Genomic DNA, 23,175 nt, shown 5'->3' with positions numbered 1-23,175 from the left:
AGACAATAAAATATGCCTTTTCGCTGTGACCATAAACCTCAATAGTCCTACAGCTCGTCTGTGTGATTAAGAAAACGAATTTTTCTGTTTTTGAAACACGTATAATAATATTGTAGGTCAGCTGTAATAACAGACACAATTCCTTGTGCATTTTAAATCCCTCCTTATTTGCAGTAGTATTTAATGCCATTTGATGCCATGTTAAAACCATAAATGAATGCATGTTGCTAAAGTCTGTGGATGACGATTAGGCTAGTAAATATAGTGTTCCTTGGTTCTTACCTCAAAGACTGTAGAACTGTGTACTTCAGACACTTGATCTTTCGATTTGCACTATTGGTTTGTTACTTTAGAGCCCTATCAATGTGTAATGCAGACAATTCTGACCTATGGTCAGGTCATGATCACTCTTATCATACATCTACTATAGGTATAGTTTTAGTGTGAAAGTGTTATAGAAAAAGTTAATAAGCTGTTATTTAGCAATTTCATGGAAAAGTAATAGTGATACTAACAATACATGTGGTGTCTTATACAGATGACACCTAATAATACAACAGTTTCAGAAAAATTATAAAAAATGTTTAAAACCTTTATTGAGTCTGGTGAGACACTTAAAATGGTGTGTCTTGTTCAAATTCAGACACGACAGTTCAATTTTCACCAGGGAGTTTTAGACAACGACATTCGAACCATGCCACAAAAGTCAATAAAATCTCTTTGATACACAATAAGACCGTGATCCACCAAAACATTAGAGTCTTCATAGCCAATATACATATATTCAAAGACAAATCTGAGGTATAAGGTGATATCTGTACAAATGTCATTTCATGATAAAATAAGTTAACCTTTACATATTGATCAATAATGCCATAGAGAGTCCACACTCTCTGGTTCAGTTTTCACAGTTGTTTCAGACCACATGAAACTACGACATTCTTCAATATTTGTAGGAATCTGACCCCTCAGAGGTCTTGTGTGGGATTCATCTGACTTGAGTCATTGTGAGGCAGGCTATCCCTGAACTCAGGTTTCTGATTGAAATTGACCATGAAAGACCAACGACCAAAAAGAAACCTTGTTCAGAAGAGAACTTGACTAAGAACAAAATAGACAGATATGTAATGTAACAGAGCTGACAACATTCCCTAGTCAAGACCGCAGAGAATGATTACAGCTCAAAAACATACATTTTTCTATCAGTGTGTTCTGCAACATAACCTTCTCAATGACAATCATACAGGAAGTGTATATCTCATGTCTGCAAGCAGCCTGGGGCTGGGTGGAAGCCATGGATTCAGATCTGGGGCAATAGTACAGGTGTCGTCATGCAAGTTCAAAAACCTTCCACACAACAATATTACTCTTCTGATTTGAATTATACAATGTTAAACGTCTTGGAATTTACATTGTAAAAATAATGTGCCCTGTTGGAACTGTACGCTGACAGTAATGTGTTTATTTAATATAAGTTTTGTTTTATTTATTACTTGGTCTAGGACAGTAGTTTTTGTGTTATGCACCCATCTGCCTACTAAGAGGCACACATATTTAAAATCTCAATGGACATGACTTCATGTTTATAGTAACCTTGGGGAAACAGTGACACATTAAATATAACATTATCTCCTGAAGGACTGAGGACATTTTGACAGACTTCTTATGACAAGAAGTCTTACAACACACAGGTTCTCCTGGAAAGACGAGGGGTCCACGACAGAGACTGAGGTGTGGTTTTCTGTGTCCGTGCTGAGGGAGGGGATGGGGGGCAGGGGGTTAAGTGCAATTTCCTGGTTCTTCCTCATCTCTTTGTTAGCAGTCTGTGTGTGTATGAGGGAAAGGGGGGGGGGCGCCAAGGCTGTTAGTGAGGTTGGTGACGCAGGACAGGTGAGATAAACAGGTGGGCCGAAACTCCTGTCACACCACTGGGGGAGGGGCCAGACGGTAGATCACGTCCACCCCCAGTGACAGTCTAGTCACTGCTTCAACAAAAACAGCTTCTCACTCACCTGCTATAACCAGGGCCAATCCCACTCCCAAACTCAGGGGATTGTGTACATAAACACCTTCCTTGCTTCCTGAGAGCTGTGATGAGTGGAGAGCAGTTTGAAGTAAACACCTCCTTTCACACTGAGGGAATGGTGAGCCAACTTAGAGCTGTCCGTTTACTTAATTCCAAGCTGCCTCTGTTACTGTGTCAACACACTGTGTGTGTGTTTGTGTTTGTGGTAGAAAAGTGCACGTGTCATGAAGCAGTTCTGAAGTTTTCAAGCAGAGAAGAGGCATGTCCTCAGGGCTTGATGTCAGAGAAGCTTGTGTATGTTCCTGTCTCACTGCAGCTGGAGGAAGTGCTGAGGTGGCCCGACACACTTCCCTCTGGAATATGACACACAACAAACAGGAAAATCACGTCATTGTAATTAGTGAGGGTGAAAGAAAGAGAGCTAGAAAGGGAGGGGTAGAGAAAACTAAATAGAAGAAGGAATGAATAGATAGAAAACAGGAAAGAAAGAGGCTTGAAGCAAAAACAAATGAGTAACTCTCCTTCACACACACACGTACACAACCAAACACGCACACACAACCCAACACACACACACACAACCAAACACACGCACACAACCCAACACACACAGTACCTGAGCTGCTGAGAGACTGTGAGGACTTGGATTCTGAGATGAAAGTGAGGAGGTTTGCTGCTGCTACCCAGCCTTCTTTGCTGCTCCGCAGATTCCTCACAAACCTGGGGAGTTCAGTATCAACACACACCCCGTCACCTCCGTGCAACATCGACTTCAGAACTCATGCAACACACACATGCTAACAACATGTCACTTTGATTCAGGTATATATATATATATATGGTTTAATAATCGTTTGATGGAGAATGAGAGGGCAATGTACCATTGGCTGTCCTCTCCCTCTCTAATCAGTTGGACCATATCCCCACTCTTGACGCACAGTTCCTGGGCCCCTCCCTTCTCGTAGTCTGCCACCACAGTGTATCTGCCAGGGGCCTGGGAAAACAGGTCAAAGCTCACACACCTACTCAGATGACTCAGGCCATAGACAGACGCTGACCAGATATCAAATCAAATACGGGTACATTATGGTACATACAATAGTGTTTTATGCAGAAGTTTGTTCCACTGTTTAACTGTATCTGGTCGATACTAAGAAGGTAGAGAGGCGAGTAAAAGAAACCTGTGGATCCCCTGAAGCTCATATCCTAATCCCCATGTTGACTCACCAGCTTCCTTCCTCCCTCGTCCTCGGCATCAGAGTTCAGGGGCTCCTCAGCGCTGGAGTACCCATCCTGTTCTTCTGAAGCGTCTACTGAGAGGGAAGCCTTGTTCCAGCCTGGTGAGGAGAGAGGGAGGGAGACAGAGAGAGGGAGACAGAGAGCGGGAGACAGAGAGCGGGTAACAAGGTTGAATGTTTAGAGAACTGAAGGAGTTTTATGAGTTCATGTGGGACATTGTCGGTCATGTTGTCATGATGATACAATCATAAACGACATTGTAGGCTTTAAAGATGAAGAGAAATGACACTCCAGGGTGTGGAGTGATGAGAGATGAGGAGTTATGACACCACACCCGCACATCATCTGTATTTGTTAAGTCGTGTTGACCCATAAATCCCAACATCTTTATTTTATGTAAGGCCAAGGTGACTGCTCTATAATTGCAGCCACATAAGACATTGATTCATTTAATGTACAAGCTAAGAAGCTCAATTATAAAAAATAGTTGGAATAGGAGCACAGTTCACCCAGAGAACTCGAGAAGATCAAGGGGATAGCAATACAGAACCAGAAAACCCCAATTGGAACCCTCCATAACATGGTCTGAGGAGCATGAGCTGAGAGAGGAGGTTGTGAAACCACAGTTTGTGTTCAGAGAGACTAGAGAGGGAGACCAGAGAGGTGGAAGGAGTCTGCTGGAGAAGGGGTTGGAGGAGCACAGCACAGCACACAGCCAGGACCAAAGCCCTACACGGAGATGCGACGATGAGGCGACACTTTTCCATCGATTGACACATAAAAAGGTCGTGGCTTATAGATCGTTCTTAACTGCAGCTGTTTCCACCTCCATCCTCTGGAAAAAGACTCGGTTATTCTATCGGTTAAACTAGTTTGTGCCTCCGGTGCTTTCATCGTGGCATCTGGTCCCGGGGCTGAGGTCCGTGGTCAGAGGACTACCGTACCTCTCCTCTTGGACTGGAGCAGGCTAGAGGTGCTGAGCCACTTGACCCTGCTCAGAGACACATGAGGAGACTCTGAGGGAGGGATGGAGGGACGGAAGAACATGTCAGTCCCGTCCAGACAGACAGACAGACAGACTGGCTGGCTGGCTGTCTGCCTGTCTGCACGAGCACTTGTCAACCAGCCAGTCATTCAGTCATCCAGCCACCTTTGTGTTTTTCTCTTTGTTTAGTCTTCCAATTAAATTAATTTCATTTAATGTAATGTATGTCATGTATTAATTTAGCAGACACTTTTATCCAAAGCAATGTACAGAAGACAAGAAATTAAAATGAAAAAGGACAAAACCTCCCCAGTCAACTTATAAACACACATACACCCATCAAGAAACAGTCAGTAAGGTGATGTTCATCCCCAAACCAGTCACCCAGCGGTCAGTGTACTAAGGATGGGGCTTGGTGACGGTGCTGGGATCTACACACTGCATGGGGAGGGAGGGTGGCACCCACACAGCCCCACTGAATGAGACAAACTGAAGATGCTTTTAACCATGGATCTGTCCACTAATCACAGTGAGGATGGCCACGGTGTGGAGACAGTGAGGTGCTGAGTGTGGGGAGCATGCTATTGGTGGAGGGGGTCAGGGATGCTAGTCACACACGGTAGGAACGGCCCACAGCATGATGGCTGTAGGACCTCTAATGGGCTCCAATACCTTTAAAGCCAAAGGGAGTAGGATCACTCTTTCTCAGCTGGTGTTTGGTTTTGAGGTCAGGGCTCAGAGGAGATCCTGGCCACAGTCAGAGGAGAGGCAGAGAGAGGGAGGAGGAGGAGGAGGAAGAAGAACAAAAGGGTTTTAAGATAGAGTATGTGAAAAGAAAAGCAGCGGAGAGAAAGAAGAAAGAGAGACTCATTCCCGGCCTCCAACTAAAACAATGGAAATCCTTACTTTGAGAAAAGCGAAGAAATAAATGAAATATAGTATTCCAGTGAATACATGTTAATCTCTGTGATGTGTTTTACAGTGAGTAAAGGGAGTAAATAATAATTTATAAATACATGTTATACTGTTCCGTGCACTAAACTCTAATCTTCTACTGTAACAATCTCTAGTACATGACTATAATTACAGCTACAAGTCCAAATCCAGATTCAGATACAAACAACCAAGATCTAACCAACAGACTCTCGTCAAAAAAACCTTCTACAACCTACTTCTAGAATGTGGCTTTACTCAGATGTTGCATCTGAAACCTGAAAGTACCTAAACTACAAGTCCCACAATGCCTTAGACTCAGTACCTGGTGGACAGAGTGTGACCATGGGTAATGTTAGACTTTTACCACCAGGGGGAAGAATGTCTGAAAAGAAAAGCATAGAACGATTCACTTGACATTCCTCACAAGTCTGAACGTGTAGTTATCTTTCATGGGACTGGGTAACAGGACTCAAATGTGTACAGTGAAGACTAGCGCCATATAGGGACTAGTGGACCGTTACCTTTCTGGCTCTTTAGATTGCTGAAGCCCTGTAAGGTAAAGCGTTTTTTAGCCACTGAGGCCCTGTCTGTGGTTGGACTGGTCACTGTGTCCTCTATAACCATGGGAGAGAGGGGGAAGGGGGAGAGAGAGAGAAAGAGAGAGAGGGAGAGAAAGAACGACAAATAGAGCGAGAAGGATGAGGCCGTGGGAGCGATTGAGAGAAGAAACGAAATGCAGTGAGGGGAAAGAAAAAAAGGAGAAGGTCAGATTAGTTTATTAAAATAGCAGAAAGTAAAGTGAGAGAGACCCATAAGAAGAATCAGGAAATCGATACCGCACGAATGTACCATCTGTGGCAGTAGAAAGAGGGAACAACATTAACTCGGAGTGTTTGACTTCCTCTTTGCTAACCACTCACCTTTCTGCTTGGGGGAGGAGTTTGAATCAGATGGTACTGTAGGCTCTGCCTTTTTATCTTCCTGTTTCTTCACACCTTTCTGGCTACTTCTGAAAGGACTGCAAGAACACACACACACACGTAAAAGTCTATTAAATGTGTGTGTGTGTCTGTATGCATGACATGCTCTTGTTTGTGTATGTGTGAAGCTGACCTGAGAGAAACCGATGAGTTATTGCTGCTTGGGGATGTTGATTCTGAGCTTTTCAGTTGGCTTGCTTCTGAAAGACAGGGGTTGTTCACAGTTATCTAACAATCCTTATGCATACAGAGATAGGTTTATTCTCTTGGTTTAGTAGCAATGAGTTATTTTTCATGTATCAACTTTGGAAAGCCAGAGACAATGTGTGAATATGGTTGTGTGTGTACCTCTACAGGCCTTTAGCTGGCCAGTAAGAACCTTCCGGATCTCGTTCACCCATGATGTCTTGATCTCGGGGGTCGCAGCCTGGAGGAGATCACAGTATCACAAAACTGACCTGCAGTATGTTTCCTAAATGATTGGCCTTCTAATGTAATTCCAACAGCTACTCTACACTCCAGACTTCTAGATCAAATCGAGGTCAATAGAACAGTGTAGTTATACTTCCTCTGTCTCACCTGGACAATGAACACCTCCTCTCTGGAGTTGCACCAGATTTCAAACTTCTTGTTGTCCCCCTTGGCGTTCTCTGTGATGCCCACCGCACTCATCTGGATGAGGGAAGGTGGGAGCGACAAGCAGAGGAAAGGAGGGAGGCCGGGGAGCAGAGAGAGAAACTGTCAACAAACCAGCGACATCCCCAGAACATCCCGCGGGCCTCGAGTGAACGACGCGATGGCTGGACGTGAGCGTGCGAGCCTGCCACACTCACGTTGAGCGAGTGTTTGAAGCTGTAGGAGGGGGCCTTCTCGTAGCCCTCTCCGTTCTCCTCCCTCCTCTTGCAGAACAGCAGGGCCTTCTCATGCAGGAACAGGTGCCTCTGCATGGGCTTGAAGCGCGCCAGGTCCTTGACCTTGGCGTGGCCCTTCTTGTGCTCCGTCCACACGCTGAAGGATCCCTGCATCAGGAGACGGCCCAGGTCCGACAGGTTGGCCTGGGACGGAAGGAAGCGAGAGAGAGAGACAGGCTGTTTGAAAAGTAAACGCAAGTTAAACAAAGTGCTCCTTTGTTACACAAATAACCAGGCTGTCCATTCACTGATTCGTTCATACGTCAATGAATAGGCGTGACTCAGCATCTTTTTTGCACACACACATGTACACTGTGCCCTTTAGTAGGGTTTGATGGGGGGGGGTGTACAGGATGTGACATTGGGGGCTTGCTTACCTCATATCCTGTTATGGCGATGAGGTGCATTGAGTCGTTGACGGCCTTCAGGATGCCCAGGATGGAGGTCAGCGCCTCCTGCAGGTCCTCTGAACCATCGCACCCCTTACTGTACTTCAGCATCTCCTGGAGAGCGCACACAAGGTTTGGTTACGTGACGCACACACACACGCACACACACACACACACACACAGTTAGTTGAAGTCACCTTCAGTAGTAGCTGGTACTTGGTTATCCTCTGAACAGGTTTGAGGAGGTAGGAGTCCAGCCCCAGTTTGTGTTCCAGCTTCTTCTGGCATTCCTGGAACCCAGCAAACAGACCAGCACAGATTGAACCCAAGTTCATCCCAAAGTAAGCTAGTCCGGGGTGAGAGGTGAGAGGTGAAAGGGTACCTGGAAGAAGGCACAGTCTGAGCACTGCCGCCATAGGCTCTCTGAGCGAGGCTTGTTCTGGCAGTATTTCTCATAGATCTCCAGGTCACCCATCTAAGAAGAGAGCAAACCAAATCAACACAAGTCATGTGGGTCCTTATCTGTGTGCAGCTACTTTTGTCTGGGACAATGGCACCACTTAGCTGTTCCCCCCCAACAAATGCAAACTGCACACACCTGACTTAAAGACGCACAAAGTGACAGTTACAAAATTATTGAATCCCAAACTACTGGATTTAAGAGTTTAAAGTATGTAAAATAGTACCTCAACACAGGTCAGCAACAGAAAGGGCTAAATGATACATTACAGTTGCAAAATAGAGTACTAAAGTTGTATTCAAAATCCACCCACCCTCTCTAGGAAACATTGACCAACCAGCTCAGGACAGTCGGTGTAGTTCTCCAGCTCTTTGAGGAAAGTTCTGGATTAGAGGAAAATAGAGGTCAGCACTATGGAGTCTGGCAAGATCCAGATCAGAGAGGAGAGGAGGAAATGGGAGGGAAGGAGAAGGAGAGAGGAGAGGCAAGAAGAGAGGAAGAGAAGAGAGTCTAGGGGAGAAGTGGTAGAGTTAGGTACGTAGGGTAAAGTAGGATAAGTTAAGGTTCAGTAAAGTAGGGTAGGATGGTAGGCATGGTCACCTCTTGTGGAACTGATAGATCTCTGGCATGTTGCCAAACAGTATGTCCTTCTTGTTGACCAGAGTGGTAGGGATGAGATGAACCAGGGCTGGGTTGTCCATCTCAGCAGCGTAACCCTGAAATAAAAAGATTTATATTAATACAATTATTTAAATAACTGAATAAACACTAGTCTTATAGCATCACCAACGTAAAATGAAGATGTTGTCATATAACTACACAGACACGTGTAATTATTGGTGCTTTAGGAAAAGCTATTTTAGCATTGGGAGAATGCTACCCATTTACCAATGCTTCCTAGTAGTCTACCTAATGGTTATCTAATGACCTAAGGCCCTCTTTTGGTCAGAGGGTGTAATGACTCACCTGCAGTACACACAGTAGCTCCTCAACATAGGCACGTTCTGTCTCCAACAACTCATTCATCACATGACTAGGGGAACAAATTACACACCAACATGATTTTAATAATTAATTAATTTGTTCTATGTCTATTATTATTGCATTATTAGTACTATAATATCAATAATACTTATTGTCATTGTGGTGAACGTTAGTACTGCATTGAGACAGTATGTTCAAATTGCTAAATTGAAGAGAACAGTAGTCTTTTGGCCTCTTGACCTGAACTCCTGACCCCTAACCCCCGTGTGTCTTACCGTCTGAGAACAGCCAGATTCTCCTCTTCTTCAGAGAGGGAGGCATGTCTACTGCTGCCGTTCTGGAGGAGAGAGTCCACCTACACACACACACACACACACACACACACACACACACACACACACACATTGTTTAACATAAAGTTAAACAAGTCTATTGACACAGTATTAAAAAGAGAAAAGGAAACAGCAAAGCCAGATGATTTAAGGAGTTTAGGTACAATTCCTACTTTTTTACAGATGCTTGCATTCAGTATGTTCTCCTCAGACAGCTTCTCCTCCCGTGTCCTGTGGGCTGTGACTAAGACACCGAACAAGACACCAAAGATTAGAGGGTTACAATATGATGCAGATAACACCACAATAGGGTGAGAAGCAGGATAAAGATAGCAGAGACCAGTTTGAGTCTCAGAGGGACTCACCAGGAGAGGAGACAGGAGACTTGATGATGGCCTCAGGCCTGGGAGCCACAGGCTGGACCGGTCTGGTCTGTTTGGCTGCTAGCTTCTTCAGACTCACTCTCCTCTTCTCAAACATCTCCTGCATGGACGCCTGCTTCTGGAACACCTTCTCCACCTGGTCCTGTTACACACACACACACACACAGACAGGCACAGAGAGAGAGACCGAGAGAAGAAAAAGAGAGAGATAAAGAAGGTTACGGACAATTACACTCACTCTGTACCGCATCACTAAAAACACTCTACTCTGTCTGCATCCACTACGTATCCCTCCGCCGCCTCACCCTGAGCTCGGGGCAGAGCACCGCCTCGTAGTCCCTCCAGATCCCCGCCAGGTCGGTGAGGGTGTGTTCGGCTGCCGTGTCCAGGTAGCGCTCCAGCTCGTGTAGGGCAGCCTGGGCGCCATCCTGGGTCTGGCAGCGGTCCACGGGCTGGAAGGCCAGGAGATAGATCCCCTCCTCGCACCAGCGGGAGGCCTGGGGTGTTGGGAGGCGGAGGGGAAATGTTATCATGAGAAGAGAACTAGCAGGTTAGTTGATGGAACACATAGTGGCACACAAACACCATCACCTAGTCCTATACAGAGACTGACCCCAGACCCAGACCCCAGACCCAGACCCCAGACCCCAGACCCCAGACCCCAGACCCCAGACCCCAGTCCCCTGACCCAGACCCCTGACCCAGACCCCAGACCCCAGACCCAGACCCAGACCCCAGACCCCAGTCCCCAGACCCCAGACCCCAGTCCCCAGACCCCAGACCCCAGACCCCAGTCCCCATTACCTTCTCCAGGCAGTGGTGCAGCTCCATGGCCCTGAGCAGCAGAGTCTTCTTGGTCCTCAGGATGCAGGCGAGCTCCTCATACACCCCCCGCAGCTCACTGCACTTGGGCCTGATGGAGTCCTCAGCATAGTGGGCCCCAGAGATCAGGCTGTCTCCCTCCCCCGCCAGGGCTAGGGCCCGGTCAAACATCTCCTACACACACACACACACACACACACTTACTTGAGTACATACACATAACGCATATACATACATGAGTACATACGCATAGCACACACACACACACACACACACACACACACACGTACAATTCCCACATCCTCAAATGGACTGGACAGAAATCGCATAATTGACTGCATACAAAAGAATTCCTGCATGTACAGAAATGACATAATCCATAATGCACCACTGAAGGACAACCCTGCCTACGTAAGCCCCATTCCAGTCGTATGACACAAAACATGGAGGGCATTTACGACAAGGGTGCACAGCCAGCGTCACATGGCTGCACTGATGAGGCAGGCCACATGGGGGCTCACTGCAGTGCCTCCCCTCCCCCCTCTCCATTCCCCCACTCCACCCCCCTCCTCCTGCCACTCAGCAGACTGCAGTGCACCAATAGGCCTTCCACCGTAGTTCCTCCTCACATACGTCCCTCTCGCTCCCTCCTCCCCCTTTCCCTCCCTCTCTCTTTTTTCTCCCTCTCTTTCCCCTGCTACCTCCATCCATGCAGCCTCTCACAGTGAGTGGGTAGTGGTGGGTGGGCGGAATATAAAAGTGGATTGCTTCATTGACACTATCATTTGAAGGATCTCTGAAAGACAGCGATGCATGCATGTGCATGCAGAATTTCCGTGTGCGCGTTCATGCATGCACTGAGCCTAAAACCTATCATCACAAACAACCGTCTACCGTCTAGTCTGAGGATTACAGCATGTGGATGTTAGCGCGCGTGTGTGTGTCTGTATGTGTGTGTATACCTGTGTGTGTATACGCGTTTGTGCGCGCGCAGGGTTCTATGCGGCTGTGGCGCATGCTGAGTCAGTGGAGATGGATGAGCTGGTGAAGCTGAGCTGGGTCTCTGGAGGAACAGCAGCCCCTCGTCCTCACTGCTCCACTCTTCAAGCAACCCTCACTGTTCACCGTGTGTGTGTGTGTCTGGGGGGGTATGTGTGTGTGTGGGTGTTTCTTACGCAAGCTTTTTCTTCCTGGTTGCTGAGTTCTCGTAGGATGTGTTCAGCGTGACCAGGGCTGATGCCAACCTCAGAGAATCCTGCCAGTCTCTCTGCCATCACATCCAGCTGGGCACGCACCTACACACACACAGACACACACACACAGTTAGCAGGCGCACACAGAGCCACCAGAAAGTACACTGCAAACCTGTTCTTGTGATAATTGTTCAATCAGTGTCCGAGGAAAGACTTCAGACTATCAAAAGGTTTGACCAGATGTTTATCAGTGTGAGCTTGGATCATCAAACCATTTATTCCTAAAGGATTATGGTCCTACTGAGTGGGGTAAAAGGTTTCAGAATACCTTACATACATCCCAGTTAAAAAAAGTACTGACACAGGTCACAGAATATTTTTTTCTCGGGTACAACATTGAGTAAGCACATTTCTATCCTTCAAAGGGACACATGACAATATCGTAACTCATCAAAGTCCTGCGAGCTACTTTCTCCAGGCTGTCATGTATATAGAGCTGGGAAGAGCTGGGAGCTAGAAGTTCACCAAGTGACCTATTGACCTCAGAAAGAGCAATGTCTCACTGAAAACGCATCCAAACCACTTCAAGCATTGCAAATATGTGCTTTGACAAGCAGCTGGTTGGAACTACAATTCCCACAATTCTACTGACCTCGCGGAAGTGGTGCTCAAAATGGCGGAGCTGCAGACACTGCTCCAGCTTGGTCTGGTGCCGCTCCCAGAAATCATCAAACGCCGTCTCCGTCTCATCCAGCTGTCCCAGGAGTCTGCAGAGACAGGTGCCGGAGAGGGGAAGGAAAGAAAGTGGGAGAAAGAGCAAGTCCAGAGATGGTAGAAAATAGTGGAGAGATGAAGGGGTTGAGAAGGATTTAATGCGGTTATTAGAGAAAAAAACTACTTTTCAGGCATAATCCCGACAGGTTGTGAGAGTGGAGCCATTATGATCCAGCCTTACTAATGATGGTACTTTGTATATTTGGTATAATGCAGCTGTAACTGTGCACATTACTGATGGGGGGTCAATAAAGTACTTCTGTCCTCTACTGTACTCAGGACAGAAGACATTAGCACACACAGGAAGCTGAAGAAACGTAACTAGCTTTAAGACCAGACCCCAGGCAAGTACAAGAGGGAGTCCAATGTTCTGGGTCAGGGAATAGACCCAATTCAGCAACTGGGATAGGCCTGCTAAATCCACTCTCCAGCAGCACACACACACACACACAGCGTACCTCTGGACAGTGGCCAGGTTCTCCAGCTCGTCCTGGTTCATGCTGTAGTCAGGGTCTCTCTGTAGAGGCTCATTGATGCTCTCCAGGAGACGACCCCCCTGGGCCAGGGCTACACACAAGTCCTCCTGGAGGACACACACACACCGAGAGACAGAAGTGCACGCACACAATCAAGCTCATGTAAGTGCTAATGAGGTTAACAAAATAATCCGCGGTCCAACAGCACAGCTGTGTCCCCCGCCTGTCCTCCTATCACCTTCATCCTGTCCTTCTTGTCGGTGTGCGTGCCCAGCAGGGCCGAGGTGGCCTGGGCGTCGTTGGGCAGCTCCGTCTCAGCCAGCTCCGTGCCAAACGCCTGCAGGGTCTGAGCCGTGGTCTTCACCATGAGGGCAAAGGCCTCGATGGCCTGGGAGGGACACACACACACAGTTTACACGACCACAAACACACGCTGTAGACGGCCCCCGCTACAGTAGGAGATGGTGGTCCAGCGTTTAGACGGGTCCTCCTGGCTCCATGGCTTACCGTGCGGTGGGAGATCCAGGCGTCGTGGCAGTACTCCTGGGTGCCTCCTAGCTCCTGGGTCAGCTGGGTGCGGTCGATGTAGGCGTGGAGCTCAGTCACAGAGCTTAGCATCACCACCTGGTGAATGCGCACGCACACACACACAGAAACATGTTAGGCACTATTCATACACATATATGTAAAACCACAAACATGCACATAAACACTTTCACAAAGACACAGACACACGAAAGAGCACCTACAGGCACCTTCATCTTGAACTCATCCCTGTTGAACTTGAAGAAGATGTCGGAGAGGGTCCGCTGGAGGAGGGTGTTGGGCCGCAAGACCAGAACCAGATGTAAGATCCCAGGGAATGAACCCTGGGTGGCAGAGGGAGAGGGAGGCAGGCAGAGGGAGGCACAGGAGAGGGAGGGAGGGAGGGAGGCAGAGAACGAGAGAGAGCTTATATTAGATGGAGAGATTATATTTTAAAAATATGTTCCGCACGCACACACACACACTCACCCTAAATCTGCATCATAAACCTTTTCTCTCCCTGTCTCTCTCTCTTTCCCTATCTCTCTGTTGATGTCACCGCTTTGCCAGCAGTGAACATTCCATGATCCATACAAACCCAACCGCCTGCATGGTGTTGTCATGGAAACCCCACTCCTCCTTGAGCAGTAAGGAGAAGCCGTGCAGTGATGGTCATCTGTGGCCTCTCTCTCCATATTTCACTCCCTCTCTCTCTCTCTCCCTCTCCCCCTCTCTACCTCTCTCTCCCCCTCTACCTCTCCATATTTCACTTCCTCTCCCCCTCTCTCTCCCCCTCTACCTCTCCATATTTCACTCCCTCTCTGTCTCTCCCTCTCCCCCTCTCTACCTCTCCATATTTCACACTCTCTCTCTCTCTCCCTCTCCCCCTCTACCTCTCCATATTTCTCTCTCTCTCTCTCTCTCTCTCTCTCTCTCTCTCTCTCTCTCCCCCTCTACCTCTCCATATTTCTCTCTCTCTCTCTCCCCCTCTACCTCTCCATATTTCTCTCCCCCTCTCTCCCCTCTACCTTTCCATATTTCTCTCTCTCTCTCCCCCTCTACCTCTCCATATTTCTCTCTCTCTCTCCCTCTACCTCTCCATATTTCTCTCCCCCTCTACCTCTCCATATTTCTCTCCCCCTCTCTCCCCCTCTACCTCTCCATATTTCTCTCCCCTTCTACCTCTCCATATTTCTCTCCCCCTCTCTCTCCCCCTCTACCTCTCCATATTTCTCTCCCCCTCTACCTCTCCATATTTCTCTCTCTCTCCCTCTACCTCTCCATATTTCTCTCCCCCTCCCCCTCCCTCTACCTCTCCATATTTCTCTCCCCCTCCCCCTCCCCCTCCCTCTCCCTCTCCCTCTCCCTCTCTCACCCTCACCCTCACCCTCACCCTCACCCTCACCCTCTCTCCCCCTCTACCTCTCCATATTTCTCCCTCCCTCTCCCTTTCCCTCTCCCCGCTTCCTTTTCCTCAGACAGCCAAAACTAATATGTTTTCAAATCACAAAGGAAATGAGGTCTCTCTTCCTCTACCCCCTTCTCCCTCTCACGCTCTGAGAGACCTGTGTAGTTAAATGACACATGGGGCTGGTTGTGATTGATTCATTTGGTGGCTAACTAGCTAAACCTCCTTTTTCCTCGGAGGGCTTTCACTGGCTGACTGACACTCCAGCTGTAGTGCTGTGTGTGTGTTTGTGTGCGTGAACAGGGATTAACCATCCTGCTCGCAACATGTTATCGTCAATTAATTCTAGATCATGAGGTTTAAACCTGACCCTAGGGAGAGGTGAGAAGCAAACGTCGATTTATTTATTTATTTATTTAGACAGATCCTGTATTTATCCGCAATTAAACAATATAAAAATAAAACTGGTTAAAGATACACAGAGTTGATCACATGGCTGCACAAGGGAAGACACAGAGTTAACTTACTGGGTAATAAACAGGGAATGTACAAAATGTAACTACAGCAGATTACATTTTGAGACCTCATCCGTCATCCAACGATATAATCCTGAATATGAGGCTGTTGAAAGAACCAATTAAAATCTTCAAGTTAAAAAGAGGGTGGGGGGTTCTGCTATTGGCTCTGACCTGTCATTTCCATAACAATGGCCTCTCTTTGTGGAGTAGACTTGCACCCTGTCATCCAGCCACATGCCAGGCCATAAATAAATGATGATTATCCACTTATGTTGCATTTTTCACCCATATTTTTACAAAGATCAAAGTGTTTTACATTTTATACTGGTGCTGGGTGCAGGGGGGGGGGCTGCCACCACACCGACACACACACACCTCGAATAACCTACAGCTCCTTAGCTAGAGCATGGGATGTGTGAGGTATGGCAGCTGGCAGTGTGTGTGTGTGTGTTTGTACGGCGATGGAACGATCACTATGATCCAAGCTTTGCTCCCAATCAGATCTGAGATCCATAGTTGTTTGTGTGATGACCTTGACATGTAGAGAGATAAGGATGCAAACGACCTTCAGCACACTGGCACATTGGAGACACGTGAGATGAGCTTGCAAGGTCATTCCCCTCACACTGCTCGTCCTCTCACTGGGACAGACCCTCTACCAAACAAAGCCTGTACACACACACACACACACACAGTGTTACAGCACTGTCGGCTTCCCTTGCTTCTCAGATTTACAGTGTGTTTTTTCATGTAAAACACGCGCGCACACACACACACACACACACACACACACACAGCCCCTCGGCCCACACCCACCTCAGTGGAACTGCTCTGCCTGGGGGTGAGTAATGACACCAGTGTCCACATCCTCACCCAGCATGGATCTAGATCTCTCGGGACCAGCCGCGAAACACACGCACAATCATACGTGCACACGTACGCGCACAAACACACTGACTCACACATATACATGCATCACGGTACTCAGCAATTTAAAATGATGTTTCCTCAAGGTTGACTAGAGGCATGCAGCTTCCTCTTCAGTCCTTTATATGAACAGCACACACAGAGGAACTGACAGCAAAGGCATCTTGTCCTGTACTGTGCTGTACTGTCCTGTGCTGTGCTGTACTGTACTGTGCTGTGCTGTGCTGTGCTGTGCTGTACTGTACTGTACATGACAGAGTCAGTGTAAGAGGCAAGCAGACAGAGAGACAAAAGAAATGTGAGCAATGGAAGAGAGAGACAGGACAGCAATGGAGCCGATGAATATGTGTGTGCAAGTATGCGTGAGTGTGTGTGTGTGTGAAAGCAGGAGAGAAAAGGAGAAAGAGATTTCAGAAAAGAGAGAGACAGAAACAAACGAGAAAGAAGAGAAAAAGATCAACAGGAGAGAGTAAGAAAGTGAGGGAAATAGAGAGAAAGAAAGAGTGTTATTGAGTGAGAGAAAGGGAGAGAGAGAGTGTTGTCCCTGAGGATGTGCTGACACAATGCTGATCCTCCACTCTACTAATCAAGCTGGTCCCATCCCTCCCCCACACCCAGGACACCAGGACCACTGCAGAGGAATCAATACTAACACACTTCATTTAACTAAAATAATCATCAAATCTAGAGTGGAACTGATTCCACCCCAGTTCTATCCCACAGAAAGCTGACAATATTACAGATTAAAAACCTGCAGGATGTAAGAGATATATGGCAGATACTAATGCAGTGCACTATTGGCCATCTATGTGTATTAGGAATAATGTATCACAGCTCATTGATAACCCCCCTTCTCAGGGACATGTTAGAACCAATAGGCTGGAACATGGCCTTATAAAGGGAATGTTCCATTCTGTATTAGAGGGGGGACAGGGGCCATACTAGTCAAACATGGTGAGCGAGCACTACTTACCTTGCAGGAGCATATTACACTGTGAACTATTCCATGCAGTGCTTCTAGGAAATCCAACAGGCCGGGCATTAGGTTGTGTTTCAGATGTTTATCAGTAAGCAATTAGCATATCATTAACATGAATCTGCATATATTATACAAGAGTATGCTTTACAAGATGTTGCTGAAGGAGAACACAGGCTTTACATGTTCTCCATATGGAGGGAGCTGTCCAGTGGTAGCTGGTGCTGAAAAGTCTGTTCTCAGAGCCAGGAGGTAGGTTCTATTTGGCAATACAGCTGATTGTTTTGAAAAGCCATTCAAGGGTACACAAAAACTGTGGCTACCACTCAACACAGACAGGCACACATTCATACATGCAAACACTCACCCACCCCCACCCCCCCACACGAACACACACACGCATACAGAAACACCTGGTTTTCAGTTTACCATCCACCTGCGTTCTCTCTCTCTCTCTCCTTCCCTCTCTACCTCGCTCACCTCTCTCATTCTTGCTGGTCTTTTCCACGCTCACTCTCTTTCTGTTTTTCCCAAATGTTACCAACCTGGTCCTCTCTTCTTCAAAACTTTCTGTGGGAATGTCAAAAATAGAGGGAACGAGACACAGGCCAGGAAGGAAGAACAGGAGAGAGAGGGGAGAGAGAGAGCTTCCTCCTTCCACCCCAGTGTAGCCGGGAGCACATGTCACGTCTGTCAACACCAGAGAGGACGAGCCTGTGTTCAGCATCCGAGCTTATCAGTATATAAACTGAGCCAGGGGGCTAACGGCTACAACGCGAGCTAGCAGCGGCTAGCAGCGGGGTGACAGCAGGCAGCATCTCACCAGCGTCTCACCCAAACAGCACTGATAAGAGACGCTTCTGCTGGTCTGTTGATATGTTGTTTGAGGTGCCCAACATGTGTGCTTGTGCTATAGAACGCTGTGTGCTAGCAAATGCTAACTGTATCTGAGGTGTATAGTGTATCAGTACAGCTCTTCCACTCATTCCAAAACAAATCTATATTCAGTCTCATGTCACTGCATTCAAAAAACCAAGCTCTTTGCATCTGATATGAATCAAACCGGAAAAAAACAAATCCATCAGTGAGTCTCCGGTGATAATAGCATACCCCACACAGATGACAAGACTCCCACACACTGACACACACACACACACACTATGACTTACCGCGATGCGTAACAGTGTTCCCTTGACGGCGGCCCATCTGTCTTGCCGGCGGTCTATGACCAGGATGAAGCCAGATGCCGACACACTGCAATGACACAAGAGCCTTATTACCACGGCAACAGGGACTCCAAGTGACCGAAAGTGTGTTTGTGTGGGTGTGAATATTTTCCAAAATTAGAAGGTGTGCATATGCAAGACCGTTAGAGCACCCCCTTTAGATATGTGTGTGTGTGTGTGTGTGTGAGAGTATGTGAACACAGTGAAATGCTAGTGCTGTGAATACAGTACAGCCAAGAGTCTCGAATAACACAATTCACAATTATATTTAATCACATTAACCCCCCCCGACACACACATACCCCTTATATGAACACACACACACACGAAAGTCAATGAGCCAATATCAGAACAGTGCCTTCGTGGTCCATCTGTCCGTTAACATAGCCAGCAGTCAAACCCACCATTCGTGTCTCTCTCTCTTACACACACACAAACACACACACACACACACACAGAGAGAGTGAAAGCCAGCAGTACCCAGAGCCTGCTACTGCAGCTTCTTGTCTTCAGGTGAATCCCATGGTTGTCACGGCCACACGACATAAACCAGCTGGTAATCCACAACGATGTCCCCCCAAATACAATCCTCCAGCACCAACAGCCTTTTATTCCTCACTGCAGCTTCTCCGACATGGCCTGTCCTCTGAGCTCCCCGGTGCACACACACACACACACGCACACCCCAACCTTATGTTTACAGCTTGGACAGAATGAGGGCCAACCGCCAAGCCCCTCCGAACGGCTCTCCTTTGCCAACCTGCCCCTGCTCTCAGCCAATAAATCCAGACCCTACCATCTACTGTTTCCCTGACAGCCAATCACAGCTCAGAGATCCCTATGACAGACAGGCTGGGCTTGAATGGCTGATGTGGGAGAGGGGAGGCGGGCCATGGGCTGGAGAGAGAAGAGGGGATCCGCCCACACTTGGCTGGTGAGGTGAGGAGCCGCAAAATAAACATAAATTAGCTAACCGCCATGACAGTAGCATGCACCCCACACACACCCCCACCCCTCGTCCTCCCCTCACTCTTCTGCTCTGCCCCCACCCAATCCTTCATCTCCCTTCCTCCCCCACTCAGCGTGTGTATGTGTTAGCAGTGGAGCGAACCGCAGAAAGAGAGAGAGAGAAACAGAGATAGATGCAGCAGGTTTACCAGCAGGTGGTAGGAAGCCAGTACACAGGACTACCTTACCGCATACATGCACAGAATATTGTCAAGAATAAATCATCCTCACAAATGAGAACCTAAAGATATCGAGTTCAGTTGAAATGATCTCAACCCTGCCTAACTCAAGTAAGCAACTAAAGAAACACAGAGACATGGAAATTCAGAATCGGGATCTACCTTCTCTACAAACACTGTTCTCTAGGAAGGAGTTGGAACAAAGAGCATCAAGAAAATGGCTCTCTTGCGCCACCTGCTGGCTACACACAAATACTCCATGTCTACAATGTGAAAGCATGGCACACTAAACTAAGGAGGCCTGAGGAAATGATAAAAAATGATTGTGAAACATGAATTGATAGTGCGACTGTGTGTATGTCCTCACCTGGGCACACTGGTCAGGTAACTCAGCACATTGTGAAACTCCTCCTCCTGCAGTTCACCGAATGCAGGGAACTCTGGGAACACGATGATGGGGCTGCCATTTCCCCCTCGGCCCCCTGGGAAAAGAGCAAGAGGTCACAACAAGGTCACAAGGCCAAGTCACCTAGGAAGCAGACTACAATAACAGCTTTCCTTTTTAAAAGATGCCACCCCCCCCACACTCTCAAACACTCCCATATCCACCCTCCACAATACCACTGGTGTGTGTGTGTGATTTTTCATTTCCTGTTGTCTTAATCATCTCTATTATTCTGCTCCTGGATAGCCCTCTCCCTCCCCCCTCCCTCATATCCCAGCTAGGATTATAACCCAGACTGATCATATCAGGGCGGAGTGATGGGGGTGGGGTGGGGTTGGGAGGGGTGGGGAGGGGAGGGGAGGGAGAAGAGGAGGGAGGGAGCAGGGAAGATGAATGTCCACTGTCTGTTCTGTTGGGGCCTGTGGATGGTGGCTGGAGCTCTGCCAAACCACCCCCCCCCCCTCTCCCCCTTCACCCACACACACACACGGATGCAATGCATGCAAATATTGGAGAGTACACACACAAGAGAGTAAAATAGGTTGGTTCCTTATCACATTGCAAATAGAGTGTGCATGTGTGCGTGTGTGTGTGTGTACTGTGTCGCTCACCAGCTGGCAGCTGGCAGCCTTGAGGTTAATGACTACAGCAGTAGCCTGGAGTCAAATCTGACCTCCAAACACAGGAGGAGAGCACCCCCCCCCCCCCCCCACACACACACACACACACACACACACACACACACACACACCCACCCACACAATGGAGTTAAGGTGACACAAACTCCCTCATTGAGTGTGCATAGCTCCAGTAGGAGCCCAGACTAGACTGGATCTCAGGGGAGTCAGGTGGCTGAGCGGGTAGAGCATCGGGCTAGTAATTTGAAGTTTGCCAGTTCGATTCCCGGTCGGTGCACATGACGTTGGGTCCTTGGGCAAGGCACTTCACCCTACTTGCCTCGGGGAGAATGTCCCTGTACTTACTGTAAGTCGCTCTGGATAAAAGCGTCTGCTAAATGACTAATGTAAATGTAGATCTCACATGATCACGTGACAGCCAGACTAGACTGGATCTCACATGATCACATGACCAGACAGCTTGATCAACTCCTTCCTGTATGTATAACCACGACTGGCATCACCAAGCTGGGTCACGGACACTGAGTTGATAACAGAGACCATGTACAGTATGTTAACACTGATGATCCAAGAGCACACACACACAAACCTAGGCTGCCAATCACAGCAGATCACAGTGTCAACCCGTACTTGAAAAAAAAAAAAAAAAGTTGGTAGCTTGGGTTGCCAAGTGGATCGCCGTGGCAATGAATTATTCACGGTCCGTCTCCGGGCACCCATTGTTGGAGGTAACTCAACACAGGGCCCCCTATCTGGGTTGCCATGATCGCCGTAGTGACGGATTGGAAACACACATTTCCAGGAGGAGGCTCAAGCTCCTTGTCCCCACTGAGAGCTGCGTAGACTACAAGCACGTCTCCACATGTAGAACCTGCCAGCAGAAGCACTGGGAAGTGGGCTGCAGGGTCTGTTTCCAGGGGGGTGTGAGCCATGTCCGTACCAGCAACCCTCCAGCTGGGGGGTGGTGGGGTGGGGGTGAGGTGTGGGTGTGGCTGGGGATACAGACCTGAAAGGAAGGCAAACTGCTTTTGTAGGTCTGGTCCGATGTCAGCAGCATACAGTCGACAGCTCTCCTGCTGCATGATGTCATCTGAGAAAGAGGAAATGTAACATCCCAAAACAATTACTTTTTACTATACAGTACAATATCACCCACACCTTCCATCTCCTGCCCCAGCATCAGCACACCCCATCACCCACACCTTCCATCTCCTGCCCCAGCATCAGCACACCCCATCACCCACACCTTCCATCTCCTGCCCCAGCATCAGCACACCCCATCACCCACACCTTCCATCTCCTGCCCCAGCATCAGCACACCCCATCACCCACACCTTCCATCTCCTGCCCCAGCATCAGCACACCCCATCACCCACACCTTCCATCTCCTGCCCCAGCATCAGCACACCCCATCACACACACCTTGCGTCTCCTGACCCAGTTTAGATGGCAGGACCCATGTACATGTGTATGTGAATACAACCAGAGAGTGGATAAGATTAATCCGCCTTTGAATTAGACACCTGCGTGCATGTGTTTGTGTGGTCTGTTTTGGGGATTGGTGGTAGGGGTGTGTGCCAGTATAGGAGAAAGTGTGTGGGTGTGTGTGTGTGTGTGGGTGTGTCAGGCTGCTCACTCAGCAGTGACAGCACTGAAGTCGTTCTCTGTAAAATCAGAAACATGCTTCACGGCCCAGCCAGTCATCTTCAGGATTAACCGCTCAGCTTAGTCTCCATGGTCTGGTATGTGTGTGTGTGTGTCTCACAATGTCTGTTGACTGATAGTGAGGTGTTCGTACAGGCTCTCTAGTGAGAGGAGATTGACGACCCACCCCTTCCCTTTCCCACCCCTGTCCCCCAATCTCCCCACAAAGCTGCAGGCAACAGGGGGGCATCAGGCCCCCACATTCATGACAATGATGGTTGGGAGTGATGGTGAGGTTGGGGGTTGGTGGCAAGAATGTTCCCAGGCACCCCCTTCCCCTCTCTTTCTGTCTCTCTCACCCATCCCTCCCTCCCTCCTCTCTCTCCCCAGCACATTCATTCCCGCTGGGGGCTTCATTCAGAGAGGATAGAGATGGAGCTTTGCAGAATTCCCTGGACCTCTTTTTTTCTATCAAATAGAGCTCTGGAGTTCTATACAATGTGTTGTTATTTTTTTAAGCAGCATGTGAGTGTGTGTCTGTTTGTGTTTGGCTAAATTCCATGGAATGAGCCCCAGATCTGGAAGGCTGGATGTGTACAGAGAAGAGGGAGGGGGGGGGGGGGCAGAGGGAGAGAGGGAGGGATGGAAGGAGGGAGATGGTCGGTCTGGTAATGGGATTGAATGGACGACAGGGTTCTCTTACGAATGCCTACATATTTAATGTGGAGATGTGGCTCTAGTTTAAAAGTAGGGGGGAACAAGAGGGTGAAATAGGGGGGGTGGAGGGGGGG

General features: G+C 48.1%; 1 protein-coding gene across 15 annotated transcripts in view; it reads right to left on the bottom strand.

Annotated features, from left to right (window-relative positions):
• Nucleotides 1-571: 571 nt before the first annotated feature.
• mcf2la (mcf.2 cell line derived transforming sequence-like a) overlaps nucleotides 572-23,175 on the bottom strand; it is a 32,894-nt gene continuing 10,290 nt past the window's right edge. For 4 of the 15 annotated variants that reach the window (XM_047030507.1, XM_047030510.1, XM_047030514.1 and 1 more), the window contains exons 2-34: nucleotides 21,747-21,830; nucleotides 20,025-20,139; nucleotides 18,414-18,498; nucleotides 13,640-13,759; nucleotides 13,398-13,514; nucleotides 13,129-13,278; nucleotides 12,873-12,997; nucleotides 12,293-12,407; nucleotides 11,623-11,742; nucleotides 10,430-10,621; nucleotides 9,931-10,122; nucleotides 9,608-9,767; nucleotides 9,416-9,486; nucleotides 9,186-9,265; nucleotides 8,893-8,959; nucleotides 8,527-8,642; nucleotides 8,240-8,309; nucleotides 7,849-7,941; nucleotides 7,664-7,756; nucleotides 7,455-7,580; nucleotides 7,000-7,221; nucleotides 6,746-6,838; nucleotides 6,515-6,593; nucleotides 6,300-6,366; nucleotides 6,107-6,204; nucleotides 5,708-5,800; nucleotides 5,509-5,568; nucleotides 4,923-4,997; nucleotides 4,210-4,281; nucleotides 3,254-3,363; nucleotides 2,908-3,020; nucleotides 2,643-2,746; nucleotides 572-2,379 (exon numbers count right to left, since the gene is read on the bottom strand). In XM_047030507.1, the coding sequence (XP_046886463.1) occupies nucleotides 2,294-2,379; nucleotides 2,643-2,746; nucleotides 2,908-3,020; nucleotides 3,254-3,363; nucleotides 4,210-4,281; nucleotides 4,923-4,997; nucleotides 5,509-5,568; nucleotides 5,708-5,800; nucleotides 6,107-6,204; nucleotides 6,300-6,366; nucleotides 6,515-6,593; nucleotides 6,746-6,838; nucleotides 7,000-7,221; nucleotides 7,455-7,580; nucleotides 7,664-7,756; nucleotides 7,849-7,941; nucleotides 8,240-8,309; nucleotides 8,527-8,642; nucleotides 8,893-8,959; nucleotides 9,186-9,265; nucleotides 9,416-9,486; nucleotides 9,608-9,767; nucleotides 9,931-10,122; nucleotides 10,430-10,621; nucleotides 11,623-11,742; nucleotides 12,293-12,407; nucleotides 12,873-12,997; nucleotides 13,129-13,278; nucleotides 13,398-13,514; nucleotides 13,640-13,759; nucleotides 18,414-18,498; nucleotides 20,025-20,139; nucleotides 21,747-21,830 (3,563 nt within the window). In that variant the 3' untranslated portion in view covers nucleotides 572-2,293. Of the gene's footprint in view, nucleotides 2,380-2,642; nucleotides 2,747-2,907; nucleotides 3,021-3,253; nucleotides 4,282-4,922; nucleotides 4,998-5,508; nucleotides 5,569-5,707; nucleotides 5,801-6,106; nucleotides 6,205-6,299; nucleotides 6,367-6,514; nucleotides 6,594-6,745; nucleotides 6,839-6,999; nucleotides 7,222-7,454; nucleotides 7,581-7,663; nucleotides 7,757-7,848; nucleotides 7,942-8,239; nucleotides 8,310-8,526; nucleotides 8,643-8,892; nucleotides 8,960-9,185; nucleotides 9,266-9,415; nucleotides 9,487-9,607; nucleotides 9,768-9,930; nucleotides 10,123-10,429; nucleotides 10,622-11,622; nucleotides 11,743-12,292; nucleotides 12,408-12,872; nucleotides 12,998-13,128; nucleotides 13,279-13,397; nucleotides 13,515-13,639; nucleotides 13,760-18,413; nucleotides 18,499-20,024; nucleotides 20,140-21,746; nucleotides 21,899-21,986; nucleotides 22,552-23,175 lie in introns of those variants that run through there. The other 11 variants (XM_047030515.1, XM_047030508.1, XM_047030509.1 and 8 more) reach the window with 11 other exon arrangements.

Source organism: Hypomesus transpacificus, chromosome 12 (assembly GCF_021917145.1).
Source record: "Hypomesus transpacificus isolate Combined female chromosome 12, fHypTra1, whole genome shotgun sequence".
NCBI classification, from domain to species: Eukaryota; Metazoa; Chordata; class Actinopteri; order Osmeriformes; family Osmeridae; genus Hypomesus; species Hypomesus transpacificus.
The sequence above is the reverse complement of the archived record's forward strand: the minus strand, read 5'-3'. Positions and strand labels throughout refer to the sequence as shown.